The following is a 20496-nucleotide window of genomic DNA, read 5'->3' on the forward strand; positions in this document are numbered from 1 at the left end:
CCCCCCCCCCCCCCACACACACACACACACACAAACTGCCAAAAACAAACCGATGCAGAATTCTCCTTTTACATTTAAGGAACAAAGAACTAAAATCGTTTTCAGCAAGTCATTTTAGCGAATGCATTTCTTATTTTATCCCCCCTACATAAATAGTGCTAGGATGGAAGAATTGAACCCTTGCTTGTACAATGTTGAAGGATTTTTGAAGACGAAAAATAATCCTTACCAGATTCCTCTGCACCAAAGTGATCAAGTGGGTTCCCTGCAGCATCTGGATTTAATAGCAGCATTTCAAATTCTATATCTTGGGAATTCAATTGGTCCCGATTCCCCTCACATGTGTATTTATCTGCATACAAGATGTACCATGTTTGTGGATAAGGAATCCAAGACATGGTCTGATTGAGTTCAGTGCTATTCAGAGGTACTGCAAGAAAGAAAAACACAAAAATAAAACAATTATTATGCAGGTAATGAAGGAATGAATATAAACCATGCAGCTGCAGTAATTTGTGAAACTTGCCAATTAAGGGTACTTTGGAACTGCCCATCACAAACCTCATGTATGTTATGAAAAAATATCCTGACACCGAGTTCTACCTGGCACACTTGGAGAGCTTCCAAAATGGCAACAGAATTTCTCAGGACCATGAAGTGCTGGAAATGCATTTCAAAGAGAACAGAGTGGCAAGAAAATAAATTTACTAAAAGGCACAGGAATTGTTTGAAATAACACTTGGGTAAGAATAAGCCCAACTTGTGAGTTTGTGAGACTCAAACATTCATTAGATTCTTGGTGTAACTTTGTATCAAAAAGTTTTTAAAATACCACTGTTCATTTTCTACAACAGTTGACTGCATCTGCTCTCTGCACTTAATCAATAAAGAAATTGCTGGGCATACATCTCAACCCTCCAGGCACAGGAATAAAGAACAACGAAGGACTCATTGTTGGCTTGGGTCCTACCCACAAGGCAACCAATGCCTGAACTGCTCCAAGACTACACATCAGTGAGACAGCAGGCAAGCGCACATTCTACAATGCATGGTACATGAAGTAAAAGAGAATTTTAACCAATGGCCTTTATGCTAGCGTGTTAAACTTATGAATGGGGTAAATCTCCACTGGAAAAAATTAAAAATGATGCTCAAGCTGAAATAAGCATGCATTTTGCAGCATTATTGTGTTGGTGGTGATTGGCCGGGGGGGGGGGGGTGGATTAGGGGTGAGGAGGCAGGCAGGCAATAAAAGCTATGGGTCAATTGTCTCCAGATATCAAGTTACCGAGAGGGTCTTTTACTAAGGCGCGCTCACAATTTTAGCACGCACTACAAATGTGAGCGCACCTTAGTAAAAGACGCCCTTAGGTCAGAAATTTTGCAAATCTGCTTTCATAAGGTCACAAACAAATCAAACAAAAATGTTAAATCCATCTTGGAATATTTTTATGCTTGCAAGATTAATTTCTACAGAATAACAGATTAGGGTTTTAAGAAGCAATAGTTTAATGTTGAACATCTTTATCAAAGAAATGGGATTTATAATCACTGATTCAGTTCAAATGCCCTATTTATTATGCTGTGTGATACAGTAAGGTTACAGACCATAGGGATGTAATTTCATAAGAGGGTGGCTACGTGAAACATCCAAAAAAGGCACCCATTTTAAAAAAGCAGCAGGTGCTTATGTGCCTTTATGAAACAAAACCAATTCACATGCACAGATTTGCATCTGCTCCCAAAATGTTGTAAAAAGTGTGTGTACATTCTATGTGCCAAACTATTTATAAAATACGCGCATATGCTGCAACTCCACCTCCGTTTGAACCACCTCACCAGAACACCGATGTGCATTCTGCTTAATCTTTTACTGCATACACTTTTTAGGCTTGCTTTTCTGAAATAGGCTGTGAAAACTGTAAGGCTGTCTACAGCTATTCTGCATGCTGTTTTAAGATTCTTTAGGGCCCCTTTTACTAAGGCGTGCCCATAAGCGCCTGCGCTGGTGTAGGCGCATGTTTTGGACGTACGCTGGTCCAGTTCCTGAGCACGCCTGCAAAAAAGGGGATTTCTTTTTAATGTGCCATAAAATGGACATGCTGCAAAATGAACCAGCGCATGTTCATTTTTGGCCTGAGACCTTAACGCCACCCACTGACTTAGCAGTAAGGTCTCACGTACTAATCTGACTGTAAGCACGCAGTGTGCGCCAACTGCCGATTACTGCCAGGTAAGGGCCCTGCAGTAGAAAATATTTTCTACCGCATGTTTTCGGCGCACGACTAAAATGGAATTACAGCCTGGGGGACGCAGTAGCGCCAATTTGACCTATTTTGGACATGTGTAGACACCTACAAGCCTTTGTACAAGGGCCCCTTAATTTCTAATTTTTCAATTTGTATCTTTCATTACTTTTTATTTTTTAGCGCTGCATTCCAATTAAAATTCATAATCGCGATTAAAAGGTATGTTATTTTTTTCTCCCCACTGCAGTTCCTCATGACTCTGGGTAATGGATTAAGCAACTTGACCAGAATCATAAGCAGCTGCAGTGGGGGGGGGGGGGGGGGGGGAGGGGAGAAGAGTAAACAACATTTTATTTATTTATTAGGATTTATTTATCGCTATTTTGAAGGAATTCACTCAAGGCGGTGTACAGCAAGAAAAAGTCAAGACATAGACAGTCTGTATCAGGGAAAACATTCCAGAGTGTAAGGACTACTCCGGAGTAGTGTTGTCCAATTCACAATTTGAATTGATTTGTTTCGGCAAAAAAAAAGGGAGTCCCAATATTTATTTATTTATTATATTTGTATCCCGCACTTTCCCACTAAAAGCAGGCTCAATGTGGCTTACCTTTAACCGCACAATTAAAATTTTAATCAAAATGCAGTCCATCTTGAAATTTTTTATTAATTTATAATGATACAGGGGTAAGAAATGCAAAATACAAGGACTAATCAAATAGTCATCATATCAAAGAATATCTCTCTATATAAAAGGCACCACCAACGTTCTATGAAGCCTCCAGCCGGAAGTGTGAAGGGGGAGAGATATCCGGTTTCCCCATGAGTGTCTGCCCCGCCCTCTCTGTAACACAAACAGTCAGTGAAGGAAAACCAGCAAAGCACGAAAATCGCTCTCTCTGTAACAGTGAAGGACTCAGAGGGGGGAGGGGAGAGAGGGCAGAAGGCAGGGACACACACACTCCCACATGCACACAGAAGAAAACCTTGCTAGCCCCCGTTTCATTTGCATCAGAAATGGGGCTTTTTTACTAGTCAATATATAAGTAACAGAGGAGGGAAAGGCAGGAAGGTAAAGGAGGGGAGGTTAGGGGAAAGCAAGTTAAAAATATATTCAAAACAGAACCTGCAATTTACACTCAAATATTATGGAGAACTCTGTTTAAAGAAAGATGAGTTTTTAAAGGCAACCACACTTTGTCAACATATAAGGAATTTCTAACTTTGATGGCTAAAGATAATATTCAAATTTGTGTATTTGTATAACAGAATGTCACCAAAAGTGAGAATTAAGAAAGGAATTATCCTTCCAATTTGCTAAAACCATTTTTAAGCCTATAGCAATTAACATAGCATACAGTTTGGAGGAATATTTGTCTAAAACATTTTCAATAACAGGCGAACCAAATATGATTTTACTGATTGAAAGCACTTCAGACAAATGAAAAATATCAGAAATCACACGCCAAATATTATTCCAAAATTTGAAGGTTTTAGAACAATCAAAAAGAATATGGTTGAAGGTTCCTATAGCTGATTTACAAGACCAACACAAGTTATTATCCAAAAGACCAGCAATTTTCATTTTATGAGGAGTCTATAACGACCTGTGATGAAGAAAGAACAGAAATGGCAAATAATTTGCAGATGCTATAGGTCTACTGATTCTGGTCCAGAACGAACTCCACTGCTGATCTGTCAAGTGGCATTTCAGCTCAGATTCCCATATAGATCGTAGACTTGCTTTTCCACAATTTTAGGAGAGTCATTTTTTGCATTCAAACTAATCTTTCACCCATAAAGCATGCTTTATAGAAGTACACCCCCACCCCCCCATTATGTGCTCAGCACAGTCTTTGTAATTGGACAGATATAGAATTTAGCCAATGCTGTCAAATAAGGGATTTGATCAGGTTCCATTTGTACCCTTTACTTTATAGGTGTAATTAAAAACAAAATCTTATTTGTGCAGCAACAACAACTTGAAAAACAAAGTATAAAAGGAATTTTAATATCGGGTACACCAAAGAAAGTCAATGTTGTACTCTATAAAAGGTGACCATCGCATTTTATTTTGTATTTCAGCTTTTAAATAAAGCATGTTTTATTGAACTTTTTTTCTCCCAGTTGTTGAGGGAGGCATGGCTAGCTTACACTTCGTATTTTATAACCTATAAGTAGCTCAAGGTATGTTTGTGGGTATTGTAAACAGAAAACTTCAATGCATTTTGAGCTGTACAACTTCAATGTTTAGAGTCGAAGACTTTAGATCCTTTTCAGTATGGGTTTAGAAAAGATCATAGTACAGAATCCCCGTTATCCAGAATCCCGTTATCCGTGGATGTTATGCAGTTAGCTTTGGATAATAAAAGAGCTTTTGTGTGGTCCTTTCGGACATATCTACAGCTTTTGATACAATTGATCATTGCATTTTGCTTGATTATTTATGTGATTTTTGAATCTGGTATTGTTTCAATGGTTTAAATTTCACTTGAATTACAGGAAGTAAAGTTTGAGGGATGAGCTTTCTCCCCCGTGGATTTGAAGTTTGGGGTCACCCAATGCTCATCACTGTCTGCAGGCCTATTTGGGTATCATGGACTCTTGTGGAGAAAAAAAAATAGTGAAACATATCAGAAAACCAAATCCTCACATGACAGATGAGCCTTGGCTAGCTTCTCTTTGCAGCTGTAATCATCTGGGCTTTCCTGGAGGTTAGTCCATTCCTGCTCCTCATACATGTAAAGTCTGGCTTCTTTTTCAATGGCGACTGCAACATTGCTGATTCTGAGTGACAGCACTGCAAGACCACCTTTAACAAATAGAAGAAAAAAAATATGTAACTAAATTAGATTCCTGTCTTTTTTTTTTTTTTTTTTAAAGCAATACTGTACAACAGAGGTCCTCAAATCCAGTCCTCGAGGTCCACAACCCAGCCTGGTTTTCAGGATTTCCACAATGAATATGAGATCTATTTGCATGCAGTGAATACAAATAAATCTCATACATATTCCTTGTGGAAATTCTGAAAACCAGGCTGAGTTGTAGGTTACAACTATGTTTTATAAATAAAGGCAGGGATCCTCAAATCCAGTATTCGAGGTCCACAACCCAGCCTGGTTTTCAGGATTTCCACAAGGAGTATGTACGAGATTGTCACGTTTTCAAAAGCAGGAACTAGGTTAGTGAGCCCTCTTGGCCCACTGCCGAGGAGCGGCTGTGGAAGGCAAAAACCACCCCACACCAGGAACAAGACAGAACTCAGATAGGAACAGCAAGACTTCACCTGCACTAGCCGCCCTTCCCCAGGAGTTGAGCCCCTGGCTGCAGGCGGCCGACAAGACTTACTGGACAGGGTAGGAACTGGAAGCTGCAAGCAGCCACTAAAACAGGGAACAAACACTGACAAACACGAGACAGAACTGAAAGCTGCCAAGCAGCCACTGAACAAGAAACACAGACAAACAGAAACTAAACACAAAAGACAGACCAGGAACAAGTCTAGGAAACAAACAACCCTAAGCTACACTACACACAGACTACTAGCATCAGACAAGGAACTAGAATAAAAACCAAGCTAAGCAGAAGTGCAACAAGCACCAACAAACCAGGGCCTTAGGCGATACAAGGGCAAAGCAGAGAGTTTCCAAATGGCTAACTGAGATTCAGTTGCAGCAATCACAAGGCAGCTACGGGTGCTGCGCAGGCTCAAACAAGACAAGCAAGTCTGGCAGGCCGGAAGATCTGGACTGGACTCAGCTGAAGTCTGGAACAGGAAACAGCACATAGACAATACAATGCAGCCACCAGGTCTGGCCACTAGGGGGCGAGATGACTGAAAGCCTGAAACCAGGGCACGGCCATGACAGAGATTTATTTGCATTGCAAATAGATCTCATACATATTCATTGTGGAAATTCTGAAACCAGGCTGGGTTGTGGACCTCGAGTACTGGATTTGAGGACTCCTGCCTTTATTTACAAAACATAGTTGTAACCTATCTATGAATATGTAGTTTTATTTTCTATGATAAAATCAACTGGAAAATAATATCTATTTTTATAACACTGGCTGCGAAACATTCAAAACCCTCTGTGTTTTCCATTGCTTATGAAGCTCCCATTAACTTGATGCAGAAATCCTGTTTTTATTTTATTCTTTATTGTTAGAACAGAACGAACAAAGACAATAAAGCAATACTGTACAACAGAGGTCCTCAAATCCAGTCCTCGAGGTCCACAACCCAGCCTGGTTTTCAGGATTTCCACAATGAATATGAGATCTATTTGCATGCAGTGAATACAAATAAATCTCATACATATTCCTTGTGGAAATTCTGAAAACCAGGCTGAGTTGTAGGTTACAACTATGTTTTATAAATAAAGGCAGGGATCCTCAAATCCAGTATTCGAGGTCCACAACCCAGCCTGGTTTTCAGGATTTCCACAAGGAGTATGTACGAGATTGTCACGTTTTCAAAAGCAGGAACTAGGTTAGTGAGCCCTCTTGGCCCACTGCCGAGGAGCGGCTGTGGAAGGCAAAAACCACCCCACACCAGGAACAAGACAGAACTCAGATAGGAACAGCAAGACTTCACCTGCACTAGCCGCCCTTCCCCAGGAGTTGAGCCCCTGGCTGCAGGCGGCCGACAAGACTTACTGGACAGGGTAGGAACTGGAAGCTGCAAGCAGCCACTAAAACAGGGAACAAACACTGACAAACACGAGACAGAACTGAAAGCTGCCAAGCAGCCACTGAACAAGAAACACAGACAAACAGAAACTAAACACAAAAGACAGACCAGGAACAAGTCTAGGAAACAAACAACCCTAAGCTACACTACACACAGACTACTAGCATCAGACAAGGAACTAGAATAAAAACCAAGCTAAGCAGAAGTGCAACAAGCACCAACAAACCAGGGCCTTAGGCGATACAAGGGCAAAGCAGAGAGTTTCCAAATGGCTAACTGAGATTCAGTTGCAGCAATCACAAGGCAGCTACGGGTGCTGCGCAGGCTCAAACAAGACAAGCAAGTCTGGCAGGCCGGAAGATCTGGACTGGACTCAGCTGAAGTCTGGAACAGGAAACAGCACATAGACAATACAATGCAGCCACCAGGTCTGGCCACTAGGGGGCGAGATGACTGAAAGCCTGAAACCAGGGCACGGCCATGACAGAGATTTATTTGCATTGCAAATAGATCTCATACATATTCATTGTGGAAATTCTGAAACCAGGCTGGGTTGTGGACCTCGAGTACTGGATTTGAGGACTCCTGCCTTTATTTACAAAACATAGTTGTAACCTATCTATGAATATGTAGTTTTATTTTCTATGATAAAATCAACTGGAAAATAATATCTATTTTTATAACACTGGCTGCGAAACATTCAAAACCCTCTGTGTTTTCCATTGCTTATGAAGCTCCCATTAACTTGATGCAGAAATCCTGTTTTTATTTTATTCTTTATTGTTAGAACAGAACGAACAAAGACAATAAGGCATCACCCAAGAACTGCCATTTCTTGCTGGATCTTTAGTCACTCAGCAATTAAAAGTGATCAAAATAATTTTGCAATGTCACTCTTAGCCACTAGATTTCTGGTATGCTGGTTGTAAAGTTTTGTGCTCATGAAGTCAGCAAGTGGGCAAAATTTTATGGTGGTCAATGGACTGCATACTTGCAGGATTTCTGCTGTTTCAGCATCTAAGTGTTTCAACTAGCTGAAGGGTGTAGCACAAAATGAAAGGTGGACACAGCTTCACCCAGGTGCATCACTATAGCACTCACCTCCTCCATACAGTCCTCCATTTTGCTGGCCTTCTCTATGCCACACTGTTGTGAGGCCCATCATGCCATCCAATGTCCCCCTCCTACTTGCTCTTGAGCTGCAGTCTGAATCAATGCTAGACTGCACCTAGTGCTGTGTGCAGGCCATGCCCATGCACCGGACTCCCAAAGTCAGACAGTAGCTAAACAAATGGAATGCCTATTATAAACAGTAGAATGATCATTGCTTTCAGTGTATTGTCTACAGTAACACCTAGATCTTTCCTTGGATGCTGACTCCTAAGATGGATCTTAGAATCAAGTAACAATGATTTGGATTATTCTTCCCAATGTGCACCACTTTGCACTTGTCCACATTAAATTTCATCTGCCATTTGGATGCCCAGTCTTCCAACTTCCTAAGGTCTTCCTGCAATTTTTCACTATTTGCATGCACTCCAACAATACTGAATAGTTTTGTGTCTGCAATTTTAATCAGCTTACAAGTTGTTCCCATTTCCAGTTCATTAATAAATGTTAAATAGCATTCCATTATTCACCCTCCTCCACTGATTTAACTCTTCCCTCTGTTTTGTATGTATCAACCAATTCCTAAGCCACAACACAACATTGCCTCCTATCCCATGACTAATTTTCTCGGGAGTCTTTCAAGACGGACTTTGTCAAAAGGCTTTCTGAAAATCTAGGTACACCACATCAACCGGCTGATCTTTATCTATGTTTATTTACGAATTCAAAGAAATGAAGCCAAAACGCCTAGCCCTGGTGTTGCTGACCTAGAAGGGAGAGGGAGCATAGGAACAAGTTATTGGGGAAGAGTTCATGGGTACAAGTGCAGGAGAAGGGGGAAAGCGAGTGGGGGATGAGAGAGTGGAGTGTGGAGCACATGGTTTAAAGAGAAGGTGTGTGAAAGGGTTTGGCAAAATGCAAACTGTGTGTGGTTAGAAGAGGAATCATGAGGCTGGCGGGAGTGAAGAGAATGAGAATAAGAATATAGGATATCCTATAATGTCCCTGCACAGACAGGAACATACATCCTCTGCAAATTACCCCACTCTATCATATATCCTCCCCTTCCCACACCTCAATAGCCTGATATTCATATATACAGACACCTTGTCTGTGGGTATTTGGAAGACAGACCAAGGGCTCTGCATAATTAGAACGAGCGAATGTACAAGAATAGTTAATGCAGACTGAATTAAGAAGGAACGAATGGAGCGGATCATTCAGAGCTTGTAGAATGAGCATTTGACAGAGGAAAACAGGGTAGTAAAAGTTAATGACTTAACGATGACTCCAAGAATCTTTACAGTATCAGTTAATGGAACTGGTGTGGAACAGAGAAGTATGGGCGAAGCTAGGACTGCATAGTGCCAGAAAAAAAGGATAGCATGAGACTTAGCAGAATTGGCAGTCTGTTATTGTACAGCCAAGCGGTAACTGTTGCTAGATGGTAGTTTATCATGAAAATTTACTGCGTGTCGGCAGGATTCAAGGGAACTAGGACCTGAATACCGTCAGCAAAGACGAAGGCTGACATATTCTGAGTATGGAGGAGGAAGTTGCTCGCATATCTGCCCATGCTTTATTCTACAATATTCACACCTAAATTTCAAAGCATGCAATTCCAAAGGGAGTGTGGCCATGCGAGCAGCATGGATGGGTCAGCAGCATTCCCAAAAAATTAGGTGGGATGTTACAGAATACCTAAGTGCCTTCAGATGGGCGAACAAAAAATATTTCGGCTGTTATAATTTATACCATCACAAATATCTTATCTAGATTTAAACAGGTGCATAATTATTATTATAGTAGAACTATGCAGTGAAACATCATTCTCTTTTTCCGGGGATCATCAGATATTACTGCAACTCACACCATCGGAACTCAGCGTTCCTTGCTCTATTTTTTCCTATGCAGGAGTGTGTTTGTACCATGGAGCTAGAGCCTCTTCCCTGAGGAAGTTTTTTTTCGAAACCTGGCCAAGTCAGCAGAGGTTCTCCTCTGGTTAAAAGTTGCTGCCATCTACTGATATTTGCAAAAATAAGGACAATAAGAAAAAAGTGTTTATGTTTCACTTCATATGTTTTTGAAACTAAAGTTATGCACTTTTTGAATTACTACTTCCACTGAGGATCCAGATGAGAAAACGCATAAAGGGTGGTCTTATGAAGATTTGCGCTGCAACCATTGCTCAATAGAGCAAGGAACGCTGAGTTCCGATGGTGTGAGTTGCAGTAATATCTGATGATCCCCGGAAAAACAGAGTGATGTTTCACTGCATAGTTCTACTATAATAATTATGCTCCTGTTAAATCTAGATAAGATATTTGTGATGGTATAAATTATAACAGCTGAAATATTTTTTGTTTGGGACATTATATGTTACTACTCATTTTGAAGTCCCCACATACAATATATATATATATATACGGCCCTTCTATTGGAATTTTCAGATGGGCGGAAGCATTTACACCAGCCTTTGGCAAGCATAAATGCTCATGCCCAAAGTTAGGAGTGAAATGTACACTAAGCTAGCATTCTGTAAAGGATGCTCCAAGCAGAGTGCCCTTTACAGAATACCAGCATAGTGCAGATCATTCCAGCACCTAAGTTTGGGTGCCATTTATTGAATTTCCCCCTTTATGAGCTCCAAGACACACAATCCATCGATGGCGCTGAGACATCAATATATTGCTAACTTATCCTGCTTTCCAAAGGAGAACCCTCGTTACAGGTAAAAAGCACACTTTCAACTTTTTCAAAAGCTTCTATTTGCTGATAAAGCACATTTTAAAAAATATTTGTGACCCACTGAGCTAAAAGGTACCAGAAGTTGTGTTACAAATAACAAAGTGGAGGAGTGGCCTAGTGGTTAGAGCACCGGTCTTGCAATCCAGAGGTGGTCGGTTCAAATCCTGCTGCTGCTCCTTGTGATCTTGGGCAAGTCACTTAACAATCTATTGCTTCAGGTATAAACTTAGATTGTGGAGGGTCACGTGATGCAGTGAGCGGCAGAAGACGTGCTCTACTCTAGCTGCTCAAAGCCTCGTTCAAAAAGCAACTTAACTGGCGATCCCCGCCCTTGAAAATCTCCCCAACTGCGCAAAACAGCTTTCTTAATATATGGACAAGCATATTACGAGATCTCTGATGGCTCAAACGGCGAAAAGTGGAAAGAAAAAGGAAGACAAAACAAAAGCTGTCGAATCCAACATGGCGCCGGTTTCGCCGGCACATTTTCCTTCCAGCCAGAATGGTGAGACGCTCATACCGGAGCTTACGGAGGCAGTTGTGCGGGCATTAGCCCCACAATTTGATCAGTTATCGACACAAATAGCAGGCATAACGGCGGTGACCTCGGAACTCTCGCGGCGCACGGGCGAGCTGGAAGCCCGGGTGGCAGAGGTGGAGGAGGGGCACCAGGAAAGTTCGGGTGAACTAGAACGATTGTCCCGCCTGATACAAGATTATACAGAGAGAATCGAGGACTTGGAGAATAGATCAAGACGAGACAACCTCCGCTTTGTGGGCTTTGCGGAATCCTTATCAGAAGCCAATTTGAAAACTACTCTTGAAACTTGGTTGCAAGCGAACTTTCCCGAAGCAGGAGAGGGGAGGCAAATACGTCTTGAGCGGGCCCACCGCGTGGGACCTAGACCAGCAAGAGAACAGCGCCCGAGGGTGATCATAGCAAAGTTTCACGACTATTCACAAAAAGCAGCCGTTTTGCGGGCATATAAAGGATGCAGAGACTCCACTAAGTATGATGGCGCAGTCATCCGTGTTTTCCAGGATTACTCCGCGGCCTTGTCAATGCAGCGGCGGGCGTTTTCGACAGTTTGCACGAGTCTGGTGGAGAAGAAACACAGATTTATGTTACAATACCCAGCGACTTTAAAAATCATGGATAATGGAGTCTGGAAAGCCTTTAATAAACCAGAAGTAGCCGTGGAATGGCTGAATAAGCAGGTAGCAGGGCCAGCAGACTGATTAAAACAGCTTTACTGAGAGATCATCATGAAAGGCTGGAGGTGATTAAAACACCTGTTGGATTACAATTATCGAGATTGCCAGGTTGGCTGTTTGGAATTTTGTTGATCACTTGGTTTGTGGGTTCGAGTGGCCCAGTTGTGCAGAAGAATGGACGCAAGACGTAAAACTGGCGGCACCCAGATGCTGGAGAGCCAATTCTAAGACTGGAACGATGATAAGTGAACTAGAGTCATTTGGCTCGCAAGTGCTCTAAGCTTTATGAGAGATGTATAACCCGGTTGTTTGGGGGTTTGGAGAGGGTGGAGGGAAGTTCAGAAATTTGTTGATATTTAAAAATGACGGAGAACGAGGCTTTGTTGGCACCTATTGACCCCTCACCGGACGCGGCTAATTTGGGTTGCGTCTGGTGACGTAGGCCCAGGTGCGACTAAATGGGGAATAGAGTAGGGAAGAGGGTAGGTCTAAGGGGGGAGGGTAGGGATGTCATGGGAGAGCAGGGTAGAATTGAGATTAGATTTGCATGGTGGGGGGGGGAGGGGGGAAGGGAGAAGCACAAAACTAGACACTGTTTATGTTGGATTATGGAGTCCTGTCGATTGGAGCAAATGTTATCTTTACAGCAAGGACCTGGAAAAGTGCAAAGCTTGGGTGAAACCTGCTGCAATGCTGAGGCGGATAGGAATGGGAAGTTACTGGGAAAGGACTGTAGGCCACCTCTGTTACACAAACTAGGCTGCTGGGTGGGGGCTGGGCACCCGGGAGCTCTAAGAATATGGAAGTTGTCTAATTTATGTTACCAAGTTATTTAAAGGATGGCTAGGCCACCAACCCCCCGATTGATTTCATGGAATGTATCGGGTATCTCCTCCCCAATAAAACGCACAAAGATTTTGACAGCGTTGCAGCGCCACAAAGCTGGAATAGCATGCCTTCAGGAAACTAAATTAACGGACGTTGAGCACCAAAAGCTTAGACAACGTTGGGTGGGAGAATGTTATTTTGCATCTTCGGGCAGCAAAAAAGGAGGGGTGGCAATTTTAATTCATAAAAATATGCAATGCACATCAAAGTTAATTTGTAAAGATAGGGAGGGCAGATATATACTTTTACAGCTAAACATAATGGGACAAGAAGTTTTCCTACTTAATGTTTATGGCCCAAATGTATATGACCATTCCTTTTTCCAACACCTGGTTCGGCTAGGAATCCAATATGGTCATAGCCCATGGATAGTGGCAGGAGACTTTAATCAAGTCATGGATGGGCTCCAAGACCGCTCTGGACCGCAAACAAGCCCAATGTTTGGGAGGGGTAAAGGATTGGGGTATTTGAGTACCGCTTTAGATCTTATAGACCCATGGAGGTTAACCCACCCTACATCTAAAGACTATACGCATTTATCCAGAGCACATAGCTCATGGTCGAGAATAGACTATATATTAATATCCTCAGTCTTGTTTCCTCAAGTACCACGTGCAGAGATAGGAGTAATGGAAATCTCAGATCATGCAATGATTTGGATTGAACTGGAAGTGGGAGCAACTAGTTTACGTCACCAAGTTTGGAGGTTTCCTGGATATCTGGCAGAGGACGCAGACTTCCAGGATTACTTGAAACAAAGATGGTCTTATTTCCTTGACACGAATGGGGGCCATGCGGGGGAAGCTAGATTGTTCTGGGAGACCTCCAAAGCAGTGATTCGTGGGGATATAATCGCTTATATGTGTGCTCGTTCAAAGAGATTGGCAAAGGGAGTGAAACAATTGGAAGTAGCGTATCAAGCAGCGAAACGGGCACACATAGCACGCCCCTCGAAAGAGTCCAGGGAGGTTATGCTGGCCTCTCTGGCAGCCCTTAATACAATGATCCATGGGAGAACAAAGAAACAATTTTTTTATAGATCTTTCTCTTTCCACAAACATGGTAATAAATCTGGGAAATTGTTGGCCCGCCTGAATAAGACCTGGGGGGGAAATAGGTTTATACCAACACTTCGAGATGCAGAGGGTAGACAAATAAACAACTCAGAGGAAGTAGTCAGATTATTGGAACAATATTATGCAAACCTATACAAAGCCCCGGAGGAGCCACTCGGTCCGTCCATAACAGATTACTTGGCAGACTCTGGAATGCCACGTCTGAACCCTGAAGTGCTAGAACAATTAAATATGCCTATCAGGGCCAAGGAGCTGCAAAGAGTAGTGAAATCATTAAAACGTGGGTCAGCTCCGGGTCCGGATGGATTTGGTGCTGAGTACTATCAATTGCTTTTTCCACAAGTGGGTGGCCCGCTTCTTGATTTTTTTGAGGAATCCATTGAATGTGGGGGATTTAGGCGAGAGTCTAATGAAGCCTTGATAACCCTAATTCCAAAAGAGGGCAAACCACCAGAAAATCCAGGTTCATATAGACCTATATCTCTTATAAATGTTGATTTAAAGATCTTAGCGAAGATCATCTCGGAACGCTTATCCCCTCTAATACCAAAATTAGTGGGAGAGGGTCAAGTGGGGTTTGTGCGGGGTAGACACCCTTGTCACAATGTCAGGAAGGCCTGTTTAGCCATTGCACAGAGCCTTACCAAGAACGAACCGTTGCTGCTAGTTAGCTTAGATGCCGAAAAGGCTTTTGACAAGGTGAGATGGGATTACCTTTTTTCTGTCCTTGATTATATTGGCATCCGAGGGTGGATATTTAATGCTATTGTAACGCTATACACTAATCCAAAAGCGTCATTATTGATTAATGGTATGAAATCAAACCCCTTTACAATAGCATGTGGCACGAGACAGGGTTGCCCCCTCTCACCACTCTTATTTTTGTTATACCTTGAACCATTGTTATGCACTATCCAAAGGGACCCAGATGTGCGGGGGATTAAATTACACTCGCGGGAGCTCAAAACTTTAGCTTTTGCAGATGATATATTAGTAACTATAACAAAACCCCAATCCTCTCTCCTGTATTTATTTGGAATTCTGGAGGAGTTTGGCTTCTACTCGGGCCTTGCCCTGAATAGGAGTAAGTCTATGGCTCTGCCAGTCCAGACACGGATACGTTCGACCTGGGAGGGGGCATTTCCATTAACATGGGCAGAGGATAAATTGAAATATCTTGGCATATGGCTGACAGCCGATCTGACCACCCTTTATAGCCAAAACATAGAACCCCTTAAACTGAAAACTAGACAGACTTTGCAAACATGGACGACTTTACCCCTATCCTTGATGGGGCGGATAGCCCTCTATAACATGATTCTGGTCCCAAAATGGGTTTATGTATTGCAAGTGCTTCCTTTGTTTCTTAAACATAAGGATGATCAGACGTTGACGAGGGTAATGACCAAATATTTATGGCAGGGGAAGAGACCAAGGTTACCAGTTTCTAAATTATATCTCTCTAGAGCTAAGGGGGGATTGGGACTCTTAAATCTAAAGTTATTCTCTGTGGCAAGTAATATGCGCCACCTCTCTGATTGGTTTCGTGGCACTAGTTTCTTTTCGTGTACTAGTATAGAGACCATGGTGTTCTCCCCCCGACATTTTAGTGCATGGCTACATGCTACGCCAGGGGCAGTAAATACACCCCGGTACTTCACATCAGTGGTGTCTCCATTAAGACAAACCTGGCGTTGGCTGGGCCGTAAATTTGTTTTTTCTACAACTTGCACTCCACTATTGCCGATAAGAGGCAACAACCACTTTCCCCCGGGGAGCTCGGCTAAACTTTTCCTAGAGTGGGAAACACGGGGGATTAGCTATATACATCACTTATACTCAGAAGAGGGTATTTTAAAAACTACTGAAGAATTAGACAGAGAATTTGGTGTACTTAGAAAAGATTTTTTTGCCTCCTTCCAACTAAGACATTATTTACGATCTATTCCACCTGCACATTTGAGTCCCCAAATATGGAGCCGACTGATGTCTCTTTTAGCTTTGGATGCTCAAGGGTCAGTCCCTTTAAAATATTACCATTCGGAACTACGTGAGCAATTAGGTGAGATTGATTACGAACAATTGGCAATGCAATGGAATAAAGAACTATCAGTGAACGTTAAATCTGATCACTTGAAGGCATGCTTTCTGGATTTACCCAAAATCTCTGAAAGCGTGGCGCTGCAAGAAACGGCCTATAAATTCCTGTCTCGAATGTTTTTTTCTCCACATAGAGCATGGAGGGCGCATGTAGGTCAGGAAGATAGATGTAAGAAGTGTGGTCACTCTCCAGCGGGGCTGGGTCACATGTTCTGGGCTTGTCCCCGAATAGCCAGATTTTGGACGCAAGTGTGTTGTCATGTGTCGGAAATGTGGAGGGTTACATGGCGGAAAAAGCCTCAGCTACTATTCCATAAATTTCACTTGGTACAAAGACCACCTATAGGGTTGCGCCCGTTTCTTAAAAAAACGGTTTTACTGGGTAAGAAGGTTATCTTGCAATTATGGATAACGCCAGACTCACCAACCCTGTCTCAATGGCGAGCGAGAATGATTTTTTTTGTGCTCTTTGGAACGAAGAGCGGTGGGCGACCTGGCCTCACCCAGAGGAGAGTCTTTCTGCCAAACATGGGCCCCTTTTTGGGACTCATTAACAGAGGTGGCTAGAAGTAGGATTTTGAATTCTTAAAGGTTGAATGGAGGTGTTTTCCATGGCGTGGTAACAGAGGGAAATGATGTAAGAGAAAAAGTACAAATTAATGAGGTGCTTGTCTAGAATCCTCGAAGCCCTAGAGATTAAGAATTTTAAAAGGAAATGACCTCTGGAAGCTAACCGACATGGCCTGATTTGGCAGCACTGGCAGGTTTTGTAAATCAAACATAAGTTTTGTGTGTGATAGCTCCATAAGAGGCTAAGCTAGATAGTGACTCTTTGCCTCCGTATCCATAATTGCTCTTTAGAGACGGGAGGGACGGGAGGGAGGGGGGGAGGGAAGATGGGGGGAAAAGGGGAGATTCAAAGTAAAGAGAAAACTGGCGAAACTGTTGGAGGCTATTAATTGTATGTTTTGTAGTTAATATTCTTAAAATGTATTTTGACTATAGCCCTACAAACTGTACTATTTTGTCTTTTAATAAACACATTTAAACATAAACTTAGATTGTGAGTCCTCGTGGGACAGAGAAATATCCAGAGTACCTAAATGTAACTCACCTTGAGGTACTACTGAAAAAGGTGTGAGCAAAATCCAAATAAATAAATAAATAAAGATAAAGGATATAAATGTTTGGAGGGGTAGAAAGGACCATGTAATTTTTTTCACAATTTTGATGTTTATCATGTTCTACAGCCAAACCAGAGGCTAAAAGTTTGCTCGAATATGCAGTTGAAATCTCTCTACCTTGTGGTATAAATAAGTCAGCCACATGTCCTACTTTTGGTACCTTTTCACACAGTGGGCCACATATGTAAGCAATACGATTTGCTTTTACTAAGTATATGAGAGCCCTACAGGGGCAGAGAAATACCGACTGTACCTGAATGTACACCACTTCAATAGCTTTTGTGCTTTCAAGCAGTATACAAAAATTTAAAACAAACACAAAGTATATTTGTACCTATGAATCTAACAATATAGGCCTTTAAATATGTACTACTAACCCTTTAAAAACATCTTATTGGCCTTGGCTTTATAAAGAAAGATACATTATCAACACAATCCTTGCATATTAGATATATTTTGTATGGCTTTTCTATATTTGAACTGACACTGACTAAAGGGCCCTTTTACTAAACTGCGGTAAGCACTGAGTGCTTGTAAAAGATACTATTGTGAGGTGCGCTCAGGTGTCCCGTGGTAGTTTTATGTTCAGCACATGCTCCTCATGTGTTAAAAAAATAGAAACATGTATTAGTGCTAGGGCGGAGAGTAGGCATGCAGCTACATTGCCATTCGCTAACTGATTAGAGCGGGAGCCCTTAGTGCTTACAAAATAGGTGCAGTAAGGGCTCACGTGCTAATGGGGAAATTAGCGTGTGGCCATTAATAGAGTAAATGAAAAATACTACTTTTCGCGTAGCTGTAAAATGGCTGCATCAGCACGCAGGAAAACCTCAAGCTAATGGTAACACTGGCCTCTTTTTAGTGCAGCTTATTAAAAGGGCCCCTAAATATTTTACAAACAACAATATTCAGGCTATTCACTTTGGAATACACTAATGTTTATTTTGTTTGTGATATTTTTTTAAATAGGCTGCCTGTATGGAATTTCCTGCTATTATTTTTAACCACAACGCTTCCATATGTGCCACGTAGTTTTCAATAACATAGTAACATAGTAGATGATGGCAGAAAAAGACCTGCACGGTCCATGTAGTCTGCCCAACAAGATAAACTCGTATGTGCTACTTCTTGTGTATACCTACCTTGATTTGTATCTGCCATTTTCAGGACACAGACCGTAGAAGTCTTACCCAGAACTAGCCCCACCTCCCAATCTCAGCTAAGCTTCTGAGGATCCATTCCTTCTGAACAGGATCCCTTTATGTTTATCCCACGCATGCTTGAATTCCTCTACCGTTTTCATCTCCACCACCTCCCGCGGGAGGGCATTCCAAGTATCTACCACTCTCTCCGTGAAAAAATACTTCCAGACATTTTGCTTGAGTCTGCCCCCCTTCACTCTCATATCATGTCCTCTCGTTCTACCGCCCTCCCATCTCCGGAAAAGGTTCGTTTGCGGATTAATACCTTTCAAATATTTGAATGTCTGTATCATATCACCCGTTTCTCCTTTCCTCCAGGGTATACACGTTCAGGTCCGCAAGTCTCTCCTCATACGTCTTGTAATGCAAATCCCATACCATTCTCGTAGCTTTTCTTTGCACCGCTTCCATTTTTTTTACATCTTTAGCAAGGTACGGCTTCCAGAACTGAACACAATACTGCAGGTGGGGCCTCACCAACGACATATACAGGGACATCAACACCTCTTTCCTTCTGCTGGTCACACCTCTCTCTATACAGCCTAGCAACCTTCTGGCTACGGCCACCGCCTTGTCACACTGTTTCGTCGCCTTCAGATCCTCAGATACTATCACCCCAAGATCCCTCTCCCTGTCCGTAACTATCAGACTCTCCACGCCTAACACATACTTCTCCTGTGGATTTCAACTCCCTAAGTGCATCACTTTGCATTTCTTCGCATTGAATTTTAATTGCCAAACCTTAGACCATTCTTCTAGTTTCCGCAGATCCTTTTTCATGTTTTCCACTCCCTCCCCGGTGTCCGCTCTGTTACAAATCTTAGTATCGTCCGCAAAAAGGCAAACTTTACCTTCTAACCCTTCGGCAATGTCACTCACAAATATATTGAACAGAATCGGTCTCAGCACCGATCCCTGAGGCACTCCACTACTCACCTTCCCCTCCTCTGAGCGAATTCCATTCACCGCCACCCTCTGGTTTCTGTCCGTCAACCAGTTCCTAATCCAGTTCACCACTTCAGGTCCTATCTTCAGCCTGTCCAGTTTATTCAAGAGCCTCGTTCTTCTACTCAATGTGGAAACTCAAACGCGTGAAACAATTCTTCCAGAAGGAAACCTTTCGCAACCTGATACAATCAATGGTACTAAGCCATCTAGACTATTGCAATGGAATCTATGCGAGATGCAAAGAACAAACCTTAAAGAAACTTCAGACCACACAAAACACGGCAGCAAGATTCATCTTCGGAAAAACGCGATTTGAAAGCGCAAAACCTCTCCGCGAAAAAATTCACTGGCTTCCAATCAAAGAACGCGTTGTCTTCAAAATCTGTACTATCGTCCACAAAATTATCTACAGTGAAGCACTGGGATACATGACAGACCTACCAACCAGAAATACATGGCGAATCAACATGTTCGTACCTAAATCTACATTACCCACGATGCAAAGGACTCAAATATAAATCAACCTACGTATCCAGTCTTTCCTACATCAGAGCACAACTGTGGAACGCACTGCCAAAAGCCTTGAAAACCACGTACGACCGCTTACACTTCAGAAAAACACTAAAAACTCACCTGTTTAAAAAGGCATACCCTACCGATCCAACATAAATGACTGATCCCTGCGACACAACATCACTAAAGATCGTAATGGACATTACACAACTCTTTTGCTGAACGAGTCTTCTATGTGGTCCTACCACACGAACCTATCCTAACACAGCATCACCTGTAACACCTTTCCAGCGCTATGTAAGCCACACTGAGCCTGCAAATAGGTGGGAAAACGTGGGATACAAATGTAACAAATAAATAAATATATATATATATATATATATATATTTAATAGGCTTTAAAATGTATAATTTTTTGAGCCACTTAGGGGCTCTTATACTAAAATATGGTAATTGTTAGTTGCAAAATCTAGCATAAAGTGCAAAGCTTGTGTGGTAAATGTTTCCTGTATCTGCCCTGCATTTGCCACACAGCACCACACTGCATGCAGTGGCAGATAGTGCAGGAGCA

The 20496-nt window shown here is 42.2% G+C and overlaps 1 protein-coding gene across 1 annotated transcript in view; it reads right to left on the reverse strand.

Annotated features, from left to right (window-relative positions):
- GPR180 (G protein-coupled receptor 180) overlaps nt 1-20496 on the reverse strand; it is a 75778-nt gene that overhangs the window by 51293 nt on the left and 3989 nt on the right. Inside the window, exons 2-3 of the mRNA XM_030201379.1 lie at nt 4903-5061; nt 230-430 (exon numbers count right to left, since the gene is read on the reverse strand). Of these exons, the coding sequence (XP_030057239.1) occupies nt 230-430; nt 4903-5061 (360 nt within the window). The remainder of the gene's footprint in view (nt 1-229; nt 431-4902; nt 5062-20496) is intronic.

Source organism: Microcaecilia unicolor, chromosome 4 (assembly GCF_901765095.1).
Source record: "Microcaecilia unicolor chromosome 4, aMicUni1.1, whole genome shotgun sequence".
In the NCBI taxonomy this organism is placed as follows: Eukaryota; Metazoa; Chordata; class Amphibia; order Gymnophiona; family Siphonopidae; genus Microcaecilia; species Microcaecilia unicolor.